The following is a 13,945-nucleotide window of genomic DNA, read 5'->3' on the forward strand; positions in this document are numbered from 1 at the left end:
GTGTGAGTGTGTGTGTGTGTGTAACTCACTGGTAACTCACTGGTAACGGTGTGTGTGTATGTGTAGTAGACAAACAGTGGTGGTTTGACCAGCCATCTACGAACCATACAAATGCAAAGCATAAGCCTCCCAGAAGCAGTGACAAGCTGTATGTTCATAGCTTTCAGAAGAAGAAACTTACCATTGGAATTCAGCTGCAAGCAAGGATAACTTGACACACTGTGCCAATCATTTTGTCTAGTCCATTTTTGGAGTTTTGTGTGGAATCAAGTCAGATTTGGCATTTTTTCTCAGATTTTTTGTGTTGTTCCAATGTAAACAAAAGAAATAAACATGTCAATACCAAAGCATTTGTCATTGCAACAATTTTCTGGGAGTAGTGGTGCATTATCTGACAGAAGTGCAGGGGTGCCAATATTTTTGTCCATGACTGTATATATGTATAGATTAGCCTAGGTCCTGGACCTAGAATCCACTTATTTTTGCATGTGACATAGAAGATATCGTATCACATCAGTCAGCAGGGGCGGACTGGGGGGAAAAAGTGGCCCGGGAGTTACTGTCAGACTGGCCCACTCAATACAAGGCGTGCTGCCCACTCAATGCATCGCACGTATCGACCAGTCAGTGGCCTACTTGGAAAAATGCCCATACACTTAACATTATTTTGGATGATTACAAAGAAATTACATGATATATGTTTTTTTTTTAATAACATTTGGATCCACCAATTTGCCTGGATGGACACATGGAATAAAATGATACTGGCTATTGTAACACTCCAAGGTAGGTATAGTTTGCTAGATGAATATGCTTAACTCTGGGCTAGTATCAGATTGTTATATGTGTGAGTGTGTGTATGTATATGTATGTGTGTGTTTGTGTGTGTGTGTGTATGTATGTGTGTGTATATATATACCACCCCGAATCAGAAAAAGTTGGGACGGTATGGAAAATGCAAATAATTAAAGAAAGCAGTGATTTATAAATTTACCTTGACTTGTATTTCATTGCAGACAGTAAAGACACAAGATATTTCATGATTGTCTGGTCAATTTCATTTGATTTGTAAATATACATCAATTCCTGTCATTCAGGCCTGCAACAAGTTGAGACGGGGCAATTTAGGGGTAGTAATGAGGTAGAATAATTAAATAATTATGCGATTTGAAACAAGCGATATCAACAGCTCATTTTAATCATGATTTGGTACAAAAGCAACATCCAGGAAAGGCCTAGTGCTTTATGAGCAAAGATGGGCAGAGGATCGGCAGTTTGCCAACAAATGCATGATCACTTTTCACTTTCCTCCTGGACACCGACACTGTCAAAATCATTGCACTCTGTACAATAGGGTCAGACCCTTTCCTGTATCTGGAAACACTCTGTGTGAATATGTTCTCCCTATGTGTATGTATATGTGATTTATGTATGTATGTCGGTGAGGTGTATAAGTGTATAAGTGTATTTGTGTATGTGCATAAGCTACTGGATGACCTAAATTTCCCTCTGGATTAATAAAGTATCCATCTATCTATGAGCAAATAACAGCTGCAATAGCAATTGGTGCATAACATAATTAAAAGATTTGAGGAATATGGAGGAATTTAAGTGAGTAAAGGGCAAGCCTAAGCTGAATAACCAAAATACATCCACAAATGACGGTTAAACCTTTAATGTGCCAAAAGGAAGCCTTTTGTTAACCGTGTCCAGAAGCGCCGTCGACTTCTCTGATCTCGGAGGCATGGGACAAAGTTACACCTTAAACGCTTTCTCACTTGGTGTCTTCAGTCCCTAGACATCTTTTAAGTGTTGTGAAAAGGAATGGCAACATTACAAAGTGATAAATGCTTTACTGGCCCAACTTCTTTTGAAAATATGCTGCAAGAATCGAAATTGAATTAAGTCTACATTTTGACAAAGAGAATTTACAAATCAATGTTTTCACTTTTAACTAGAGTTTAACATACCGTCCCAACTTTTTCTGATTTAAGGTTGTATGTGTGTGTGAGTGTGTGTGTGAATGGAACAGTAAAAACTCCTGACTCCAGAATGGGTGTCAATCCAGCACAGACTGTGCATTACCTTATACCGCCACTAGGAGGCCAGACGAAGTGGAAATAAATTGCAGTTTAAATGTTTTAGACTTTACTTTCATGTCTTGTTTTCTAAATGTTTGAGTCTTTTGGTGAAAAGGCCTTTTCCCTAAAATTGTACCTTGCTAGGAAGTCGCTTAGGATAAACGTGTAACAAAACAGCTCATCGTAGCCCATGGTAAAGACATTCCCGTAGTATCTCTCAAAAATCTGTCAATTAGTTTTAGTAAGCACAACTTAAAGCCAACAACCTAAAATTCATGCCTTTCAATGTTAGTAAAAAGGTGATGGATTTATTCTCTCTTTAATTTCCATCAATAAATGACTTTTCTTCTTTGCAGGTCAAGGTTGGTGATATTTGTTGGTTTTTATTTCAGTCTTTGTATATATCTAAGTCTTTTGGTGAGTTCTTGTCCGATAAGTCTGTTCTCCTGTGTGTCCTCTGATGAACATTGCACTTGTTGGGCTTTTCCCCTGTATGCGTGATCTGATGGGTGGTTAGATGTGAGCAACTCTAGTATGTCTTTTCTGATGTGTCTTGAGATGGTTTTTGGTATTAAAGCATTTCTCCAGTGTGGATCCTCTGGTGTGTCTTCAGATTACACATTTGGCTAAAAGTCTTTCCACACTGAGAACACTGATGTGGCTTTTCCCCATTATGGATCTTCTGATGTATCTTGAGATGACCCATTTGACTAAAAGTCAATTAAAGGCCTTTCCACACTGAAGACACTGATAAGGCTTTTCCCCTGTATGCATGAGCTGATGGGTTGTTAGATGTGAGCTCCTCTAGTATGTATTTTCTGATGTGTCTTGAGATTGCGTTTGGCATTAAAGCACTTCCCACACTGTGAACACTGGTGTGGCTTTTCTCCAGTATGGATCCTCTGGTGTCTAATGAGATTACCCATATCATTAAAGGTCTTCCCACACTGAGAACACTGATATGGCTTTTCCCCAGTATGGATCCTCTGGTGTTTCTTGAGATAACCCATATCATTAAAGGTCTTCCCACACTGAGAACACTGATATGGCTTTTCCCCAGTATGGATCCTCTGGTGTTTCTTGAGATGAGACTTATTACTAAAGGCTTTCTCACACTGAGGACAATGATATGGTTTTTCTCCCGTATGGATCATCTGGTGCATCTTGAGATGACCCATTTGACTAAAAGTATTTCCACACTGAGAGCATTGATGGGGCTTTTCTCCAGTATGTGTCATCTGGTGGATGGTAAGTCCTTTGCTACTCCTTAAACCCTTCCCACATGTAGTACACTGATATGGCTTTTCACCTGTATGGATTCTCTGGTGTTTCTTGAGATCACCTGTTCGACTAAAGGTCTTTCCACACTGAGAGCATAGATGGGGCTTTTCTCCAGTATGTGTCATCTGGTGGATGGTAAGTTCTCTGCTACTCCTGAAACCCTTCCCACATGTAGTACACTGATATGGCTTTTCTCCAGTATGTGTCATCTGGTGGATGGTAAGTTCTCTGCTACTCCTGAAACCCTTCCCACATGTAGTACACTGATATGGCTTTTCCCCAGTGTGAATTCTCTGGTGTCTAATGAGACTACCCATTTCAGTAAAAGCTTTTTCACACTGAGAACAATGATATGGCTTTTCTCCAGTATGGATCTTCTGGTGTTTCTTGAGATAACCCATATTATTAAAGGTCTTTCCACACTGAGAACACTGATATGGCTTTTCCCCAGTATGGATCCTCTGGTGTCTAATGAGAATACCCATTTCAGTAAAAGATTTTTCACACTGAGAACACTGATATGGCTTTTCCCCAGTATGGATCCTCTGGTGTCTAATGAGACTACCCATTTCAGTAAAAGATTTTTCACACTGAGAACAATGATATGGCTTTTCCCCAGTATGGATACTCTGGTGTCTATTGAGATGACCTATTTCAGTAAAAGCTTTTTCACACTGAGAACACTGATATGGCTTCTCCCCAGTATGTATCCTCAGGTGTATCTTCTGGTGTTTCTTGAGATGACTAATACGAATAAAAGTCTTTCCACACTGAGAACACTGATGGGGCTTTTCCCCAGTGTGTGTCTGCTGGTGGATTATAAATTCATTTCTCCTTTTGAAACCCTTCCCACATGTAGAACACTGATAGGGCTTTTCCCCAGTGTGGATCATCAGGTGCATCTTGAGAGTACCCGTTTGACTAAAGGTCTTTCCACACTGAGAACAATGATAAGGCTTTTCACCGGTGTGGATCCTCTGGTGTACTTCGAGATTACATATTCGCATAAAAGTCTTTCCACACTGAGAACACTGATGTGGCTTTTCTCCAGTATGTGTAGTACATTGAGATGGCTTCTCCCCGGAATGGTGTCTCTGGAGAGAAGACATTTGACTATAAGTCCTTCCACACTGAGTACACTGATATGGTTTTCCCTGGGTATGGACCCTTTGGTGTGTCTGGAGAGAAGACATTTGACTAAAAGACTTTCCACACTGAGAACATTGATATGGCTTTTCTCCTGTGTGTGTTCGTTGATGAATTGCAAGAGTGGAAGGTGCAGCAAAGGTTTTGAAACACTGGGAGCATTCATGTTGTTTCTTCCTTGTTTTCGATTGCTGATGTCTGATGACTTTCTTTCTTCTTTCCCCTGTAGTCCTTTTGCCTGAATGGATCCTTTGAAGGTGTCCTATAACATTACAAAATATTTTTTAAATAACATCCTCTCTCCTCTATTTGTTACATTAGCAATATTTAACATTAACACTGAAAATGTATAATTGATTGACTGGCTATTGCTAGAATAGTATATCACTTGGAAGTCCCTAATGCTGAAAGTGAACACCTAGAGACTGCACTGTAAATGTAAACATGTAAATGTAACCAGAGATTCAGGCACATGAGTTAGAGATCTGGAAATAAAATGATGGCAGACATTTCATTTTAAATGTTTCAACTGTAACAGACTCCAAATTATATCCCAACATTAAGGTATTCCCATGGTATCTCTATTCTCTCAATAGGTCTCACATTTCATTGAGTTAAGCAGAAGATAAAGCCAGGGAGTTTCATTTTGATTTTAAATCAACTCACCTTAAACCATATAAATGGCTGAGTTCCAATCGGATGAAATTTAAATAAATCTATTATTAATATCATTATTATATTAAATAGTATGCCAGTTATCTAGCTGATGTTACAGCCTCTTCAGTTTAACTCGTAAAATTATAATTGATGGAAAAGTTAGAAACCCTTGGGGTGCCTGTGCAGCTTCATATCGACAAGAGTTCATATTCACAGATAATAACACACGCTAGCAGCAACCAGATGTTTCCTTATGCTAGAGACAAATAGTTAAAAAGCTACGATGAAACCCTCCAAGTTCCCTTGCAGCTTCATATTAAACTTGAACAATATGGTAGTTTTCATGATACAAACTCATGTGCAACTTACCTGTAGGAGTAGAGTCATCGTGACCATATTCTCTCAAATCAGAGAATGTTTCCTCCTGTTTAATTTCCACTGGTGAATAATCTTCTTCTTTGTGGGTCAAGCTTGGTGATGTGTATATTTCAGTCTTACAGTCAAGTTCCAGTCCAGGCTTTTCTTCCACTTTCGGAATTGCAGACAGATACTCTTGCAGGAAATCATCAAATTCTTCTTCTTTGAACTCCTCCTTCACTGACATGAGCAGTTGTGGTATTTCAGTAGATCCTGACATTTCAGACTTCAATTCTGTTTGAAAATCAAAAAAGTTAGAAAATTGAACCTTCATTCAATGCAAGACTTATATTGTGAAAATGTGCAAACAACTACAGTGTAGTTTTACTGTTGGCGACTTACACTTCTATAGTATGCTTCCAAAGAATGACTAACATAATCCTTCAGAGAATCCCAGTGGCAGTGAGTTCAGTTCTGTTTTGCAAAGGAAATCCAGTCTAACATTCCTTCAATGCAAGGATAATATAGTTAAATAAAGAATATAGTATAGTTGTATTGTGTTGAATTACACTCATACAGTATCTATCCAAGCATCCCAGTGTCTACCTTACGAAGGTGTGTTCAGTATCCATCCAGAGCATCCCAGTGTCTACCTTCCAATGGTGAGTTCAGTCTCCCCTATGTGGTGTTAATATAGTGCATCCTCTGTCTGATCCATCAGCTTCTTGGATTCAAGCCTAACCAATCAGCTGCTGGAGCTTTTGGAATGCAAATTAGAATGACAAAGGAGTTTGGGAAGGAATTTGCATTGTTCACGTGTGATGGTCCTCAGGTGGGCGTGGTCAGGGTTCAACCTGCAGAGACAACACAAAGGAGGGTAAATGGGCCATTCCTGGATGTGCGAACTGAAAGGTGATTGGGTAGGGAGGGGTAGGTGGGGGTGGGTTGGAGGTGTGAACTGAAAGGTGATTGGGTAGGGAGGGGTAGGTGGGGGTGGGTTGGAGGTGTGAACTGAAAGGTGATTGGGTAGGGAGGGGTAGGTGGGGGTGGGTTGGAGGTGTGAACTGAAAGGTGATTGGGTAGGGAGGGGTAGGTGGGGGTGGGTTGGAGGTGTGAACTGAAAGGTGATTGGGTAGGGAGGGGTAGGTGGGGGTGGGTTGGAGGTGTGAACTGAAGGTCATGGGGGCAGGTGGGATGGGCTAGTAAACTGTAGAAACCCTCCATTGTTCCTCAAAGCTTTTCATACTGTATGTTTGTGTATGCATTTAGGTAGGCATGTGTGTATGTGTGTAGGAATGTATGTTTTCTAATAGTTTATAACTTGATATGAGGACAGAGGATAAATATGATATAAGACCTTTATATAAGCCTACAATCTTCCTTAAAGCTTTGTGTGTTTTTGTGTGCGTCAATTCAGAACCGCTACAAGACTGTTTTTTTGTTATGACTGTGAATGGCAGTAGAATATCTTGCTCAACTACAATGTCTGCACTCCTATTATTAGACACCCCTACATTAAGAATACAACAGAAATGAATACGATTCACACGAGTAAATTCACAGAACTTTGCTTATTATTTTCGTAGAACGTCCATTAAACAAACAGGAAGAGACTCTTATCCACATACCCATACACCAGCATACATTCAATTATAAACCTGCAGGTAAAGAAGCCATATAGACACAAAATTATGACTTCGATACTATACCTGCCAAAATATCACGATACCCGATACTTACAATACGATACCACAAATACGATACTGGTATATTTATCTATGATAGTAATAAATAAAACATCTGTAAGGTTCCCTTTTTTACCTGCTTCTTCCTGCCCAGCTTTTTGAACACTTAACAAATGGCATTCATATTAGTATTAGCCCACAGCAAGATATTAATGAAAACTACATGGTGACATCATAGCATTGATTATACACGGCTATGTAGACCTTTTGTCCGTATCTGACTATATGACTACATAGTTATTTCCATACGTATGAATTACATAATTTTACAGATGTGTGTTAGAGGTGGAAAAAAAACTAAAGCTATGTGGGTTGGGTATATTAAAGATGGACACATAATTAAAGGGCAATTTCTCCCCTTTATTGAATGAAAAACATGCCACCACATACCTTTGCACCAATACACACACATGCCATTACACTATGGCGAACAATGAGACATCCTGTCTGTCTGGTAGAATTTTCAATTCTGAATATTCACACTTGTTGCAACTTGCAACTATTGCACTTGTTTATAAGAGATAAGATAAGATAAACTTGTATTAATCCCGTGAGGGAAATTCAGTTGTCATAGCAGCAAGGTAGTAGGAATAGGAATCAAGTATCTATATACATAAACATAAAAAATAAATGAATACAAATTTGAATGAGAATAAAATAAATAGACAACATAGCACAACTCCACTGGCGTACATTACATAAAACCTATGTTTGGTTGTGTTGGTTGTGGAGTCTGATGGCTACTGGCACAAAGGACTGGCCAAGGCGCTTTGTGGTGTGCCGAGGACGGATCAGTCTGTGGTTAAATGTGCTCCCCATCTGCTGTAGCTTATGCACTTATTACAACTGAATACAATTTAACTATTTACACACTAACAGAAACACTAACTCAATAAATTAACTGAAATGTATTTTGTGATGGTCTTGTTAGCAACTGAACATGTTCTCACAAAAAAGTTATAATAGTCATGACGATAATGTGCATTGTCTCATTTTCTGGACAGTTCTTTTGCCAGATGAAGCCACTTGCTTGATGTTTGACTGTGTTAGGAAAGTCGTTGGCAACCTAGCCAACATGGCTATCACAATAACATGACAAAGAAGCCGACGCGAGAGCACTTAATACACAAAACGTAATACTAGCGTCAATGTCCAAGCGTGTTATAACAAGTTGCTAACATGGCTAACAAGATGTCTTGCTAGCGGCTAAACTTAACGAAACCTGTTGAAATTGGCTTACTTTGTTTTATGACAAACTAGCAAGTCAACAACTTCCCTAACACAGTCAAACATCAAGCAAGTGCAACACAAGACAAAGCAGACGTCCTCTTTATGTCCTCTTTTCGAGACCTAAATGCGTCCGGGTAAAAGAGGACGTCTGGTCACCCTACCTAGGCTAAGGCTACTCGTGTTAGGCTGTATATGGGTGAGCTTGGGGGTGTTCATGTTTATAATCACATTTGCTAACCTGTGGTTCTTTGAACTTTCTGAAAAGTTCGGGGTCTCTGTCTGATAGGTGCTTAGCAATATTCGACATGATCCCTCCCTTTGCCTGAGTGGATTTGAAGCAGGTTTTACAGACGGGTCTGTGTGTGTCGATGGGTTTTCCTTCTGTGTCTGCTTCGTACCCAAAGTATTTCCAGATCTCACTTCTGGAATCTTTTCTTTCTACAAGCCGAGGACGGTCGGCAATAGCTCCTGTACATGAGGCCATGTCTCCCCTGAGATCACTCGCTGAGAGTGAGGGCTGCCTGTTGGATGTGTGAGAGCTGGGCAGCCCCGCCCGCCCTTGGAGTCAATGCGTGCAGGCAGCCTGACAGGGAGCGGAACAGTGAGTGCGCTCTGATTGCGTGCTTTTTTAAAGAAGTACCGGTACTAAAAATATGCAAAATCGTATCGTTTTTAACGTAAGGGTACCGCGGTACCTTTCTAGTACCGGTACACCGTGCAACATTAGTATCTACAGTATTGTGATAGGCAAGCTAACAGATCAAAACAATCTGGCCCCCACTGACTAGACTGGACGCTCATTGGCCCCCATGTAATTTGAGTTTGAGACCCCTGGTCAAGATACTCCAGTCAATATACTCCACTGTCACCCACAGTCAAGATACTCCACTGCCACCCACAGTCAAGATTAGAATATATTAGATTAGATTAGATTAGATTCAACTTTATTGTCAGTTCACAGAGTACAAGTGCTGAGGCAACGAAATGCAGTTTAGCATCCAACCAGATGTGCAAAAAAGCAAAAGTGCAGAGCATGTGCATAAAGTGTAATAAGTGAATAAATAGATATGTACAGTAAGAAATAGATATGCAATATGAACAGTAATTGGGACAAGAATAGCAGCAATTGAAGTTAGAAGTGTAGATATGATAAGTATATGTAAAGTGCAGGTGTAAGTATTAGTGGTGGTAATAAGTGAAATTAAGTGAAAGAGGTATTAGTAATATTATATTTAAGAAGTATTGTATGGTATAAGTACGATTAATACAGTATTAAGTGGTAAAAAAAAAACATTCTGGTGCAAATGTTCAGTGGCTGGAGGAGGGTGTGGCAGTCAAGCCAGGGTGGAGGAGGGAAGTACAGTGCAAATGTTCAGTGGCTGGAGGAGGGTGTGTGGCAGTCAAGCCAGGGTGGAGGGGGGAAGTACAGTCACTGGGGGAGATGTGTGTGGGGGTGGGGGGCTATCCCCCTGGTGCAGAGTTCAGTAGAGTGACAGCCGCAGGGATGAAGCTGTTCCTGAACCTGCTGGTCCGGGAACGGAGATACTCCACAGACACCCACAGTCAAGATACTCCACAGACACCCACAGTCAAGATACTCCAGACACCCACAGTCAAGATACTCCACAGTCACCCACAGTCAAGATACTCCACAGACAAGATACTCCACTGCCACCCACAGTCAAGATACTCCACTGCCACCCACAGTCAAGATACTCCACTACCACCCACAGTCAAGATACTCCACAGTCAATATACTCCACTGCCACCACAGTCAAGATACTCCACAGTCAAGATACTCCACTGTCACCCACAGTCAAGATAAACCACAGTCAAGATACTCCACTAGCACCCACAGTCAAGATACTCCACAGTCAAGATACTCCACTGCCACCCACAGTCAAGATACTCCACTGACACCCACAGTCAAGATACTCCACTGCCACCCACAGTCAAGATACTCCACAGTCAAGATACTCCACTACCACCCACAGTCAAGATACTCCACTGACACCCACAGTCAAGATACTCCACTGACACCCACAGTCAAGATACTCCACTGCCACCCACAGTCAAGATACTCCACTGCCAACCACAGTCAAGATACTCCACTGCCACCCACAGTCAAGATACTCCACAGTCAAGATACTCCACTGACACCCACAGTCAAGATACTCCACAGTCAAGATACTCCACTGCCACCCACAGTCAAGATACTCCACAGTCAAGATACTCCACTGACACCCACAGTCAAGATACTCCACAGTCAAGATACTCCACTGCCACCCACAGTCAAGATACTCCACAGTCAAGATACTCCACTGCCACCCACAGTCAAGATACTCCACAGTCAAGATACTCCACTGTCACCCACAGTCAAGATAAACCACAGTCAAGATACTCCACTACCACCCACAGTCAAGATACTCCACAGTCAAGATACTCCACTGCCACCCACAGTCAAGATACTCCACTGCCACCCACAGTCAAGATACTCCACAGTCAAGATACTCCACTACCACCCACAGTCAAGATACTCCACAGTCAAGATACTCCACTGCCACCCACAGTCAAGATACTCCACTGCCACCCACAGTCAAGATACTCCACTGCCACCCACAGTCAAGATACTCCACAGTCAAGATAATCCACTGTCACCCACAGTCAAGATACTCCACAGTCAAGATACTCCACTACCACTCACAGTCAAGATACTCCACTGCCACCACAGTCAAGATACTCCAGTGTCACCCACAGTCAAGATACTCCAGTGTCACCCACAGTCAAGATACTCCAGTCATGATTTTGAATGAAGAGTGCGTTACAAATAAAATGCATTATTATTATTATTATTATGATGCGGAGTGCATCATATTTGCATAACTGCAAGATCCACGCTTGATGATGGGGGCATGCACAAAAGTATAAAATAGAATACAATATAGAAATATGATATGTTGTAAAGTATTGGGAACACACAATGGCATTTAATAGTTATCGAGTTCCATTGTGTTGTGGTCAGAAATACATTGATGTGAATTAACATCTGAATCACGCACCTGAAATATAAAATTTCAAAAGAAGGAGGGTCTCATCACTTCCATATGGACAGAAAAGAAGGAGCAGTTGTTTGTAGAAGAGAAGAGAGCACAAAATAGTGGATATCTATCTATCTTTAACTCCTTATCACCCTGCCAGTCTCACACTCCATACTGTATATCTTTCTATCTCTCTATCTTCCAATCTATCTGACTTTACCCAACTCTCTCCGTTCAGAAACACACAGACACAGACACACACACACACACGCACACACGCACTTACGCACGCACGCACAGACACACACACACACACACACACACACACACACACAGGCACAGACACACACACACACACACAGGCACTTCCCCTTTTTCCTTCTCCTTTGTCTGCATGCATTGAATTGCACTAAATGTTTTCGTCTTTTACTACTTATTTTGAATTCCGAAATGTGTTTGCCTTGACATGCATGCACATACCCTATTCTACAGTTCATCCATCTTAAAATGTGTAGATGCAATATAGCTTACACGCAGTATTCAGCTAGACAAGTTAGCAGCATAACAGGCATGTGTCGTGGAAAACTTTTCCAAAACCGAACTTTTAAACGGAACTTTTACCCATGGAGCTGTTAGGCAACTAGGAGCTTATGAGCTCCCCTCGTAAACTTTACACACACCAGATATTTATATTGCACAGCCCAAGTTATCATGGCATATAAGTATTCTATCACTACTTGACTTACGTAATAAAAAGTGAGCTCCACACAAAGTTGTTAGGCGTTGGTCAGTCGCGGTAACAGTCCCATACGCTCGCTTTTAAACTTCTCCTACAGTCGTCTTCGGTTCCTTTTAAACGCCTCGGGATTTAGAAGTATTACGTTTACCGTTCGCTTGCAGGGAATGCAGGCTATTACACAATAATAGCAACAATTTATACTGATCAAACCAAGGCGCCATCCGTGAGATTCGTTTTACGCTTGTCACTACCGGATGGTAGTCGCGCATGCGCACTACCCGATCAGTCACTACCCTATGGTAGTCGCGCACATCGCGCATGCGCCACTTTGCGACACTATAGACAGCTGAATACAATCGCTGGCTAAAGCTGATGGAAGTTCGCGAAAGACGGTATACTTTAAGAAGTTTGGTCATTGTATACAGCTGTAAGTTCTTAACGTTTGTATAATAAAGAAGTTAAAGATATACTGGATATCCTCTTTTGTTCTCCCTGTCAAGTTCTATTGGCTAGCACAACAATGCTTTATTTGTTTTACGTACTGCTATATTTTCTCACTTCTTCATAATACAAACTATTTGCCTTTTACCCAGACATCCCAAGTCTCCCGGAAGTTCCGGGAGTCTCCCGCATATTGATAACGACTCCTTGATGCCCCCAAATTACTTAAAATCTCCCGGAATCTAGAGCGAGCGAGCAAGACCGCGCACGCGAGACAGACGTGCTCCAAACCGCGTAAGCATCTGTGTAGCGCGCGCACGACAGAGAGGGAGAGGGACCTAGAGACTGTGCGTGTGTGTGGCAGTGTGAGTGTGTGCCTCATGAAGCATCCTGATTGGCCTGTTTCGGTAAGTCAACCAATCAATTTTCAGTGTGGGCGGGCTTTTATGTCTTCTCCTGAACCGAATTAATCAGTTCAGTGTATCTAGGAACAGGAGCACCAAGGCAGAGGGAGAGTACCCTAAAAAACGAAAATATAAGACACATTTTACAACAGACTATACAAAGGTGTACCCCTGTCTTAGAAAAGTAAATCACCACGACAGTCTTGCTCGCTGTACAATCTGTAACAGTGACTTCAGCATTGCCCATGGCAGGTTAAATAACTGTAAAAGACATGTTGAGGTGAGTTCAACAAGTTTCATTTCATGTGCATATTATTCAGGCCAGCTAGTTGCCAGGGCTACATGAAAACAACAAACTCCTTAGACCTGTTTAAAGTTGCAATGGAATAAAAATAAAAACAGTTAACATAAATAGTATAAGCAGCATATAAATAGTAAAAGTAATAATTAATAATTAAATATTACATTAAATATCCCCACATTATGCGTTAAGACAACCCCATATGTTGACGTTGAGCCTTCTGCCCTAAATCGTTTGTGTCTGAGCATGCACGATGTGCGGGACTACCATCCGGTAGATGACTGTCGCTAGAACAACCCAGGTTGTTCTTTCTTACTAAGCAACCGTACAGTGTTCTTCCCTCCCCCTCTATGCCCCACTGGGATACCTGATTTTCGTGGATTTATGCCATACTTTCTGCCATATCTTGATCATGGCGTCTTTAATAATTATTTGTATTTCTTATTTACTGAGCTTTGCAAGTGCATCTACTGCTTTGTTTCCCTCAGTGCCAACATGTGCTGGGATCCATGTCAATTCTATCTA

General features: G+C 41.2%; 1 protein-coding gene across 2 annotated transcripts; it reads right to left on the reverse strand.

Moving 5' to 3' along the window:
* Positions 1–2,444: 2,444 nt before the first annotated feature.
* LOC116219824 (zinc finger protein 271-like) lies at positions 2,445–12,524 on the reverse strand. 2 transcript variants are annotated; one of them, XM_042703890.1, is made up of 5 exons: positions 12,282–12,524; positions 6,129–6,280; positions 5,925–6,028; positions 5,535–5,816; positions 2,445–4,770 (listed from the first exon to the last, which is right to left on the reverse strand). In XM_042703890.1, the coding sequence occupies exons 4-5, from the start codon at positions 5,800–5,802 to the stop codon at positions 2,870–2,872; spliced, it is 2,169 nt and encodes a 722-aa protein (XP_042559824.1). In that variant the 5' UTR covers positions 5,803–5,816; positions 5,925–6,028; positions 6,129–6,280; positions 12,282–12,524; the 3' UTR covers positions 2,445–2,869. The 2 variants fall into 2 exon arrangements, with proteins under 2 accessions (XP_042559824.1, XP_042559823.1); XM_042703889.1 differs by having other exon boundaries at positions 6,129–6,376.
* Positions 12,525–13,945: the final 1,421 nt, after the last annotated feature.

The sequence above is a fragment of the Clupea harengus genome, chromosome 26 (genome assembly GCF_900700415.2).
Source record: "Clupea harengus chromosome 26, Ch_v2.0.2, whole genome shotgun sequence".
NCBI lineage: Eukaryota > Metazoa > Chordata > Actinopteri > Clupeiformes > Clupeidae > Clupea > Clupea harengus.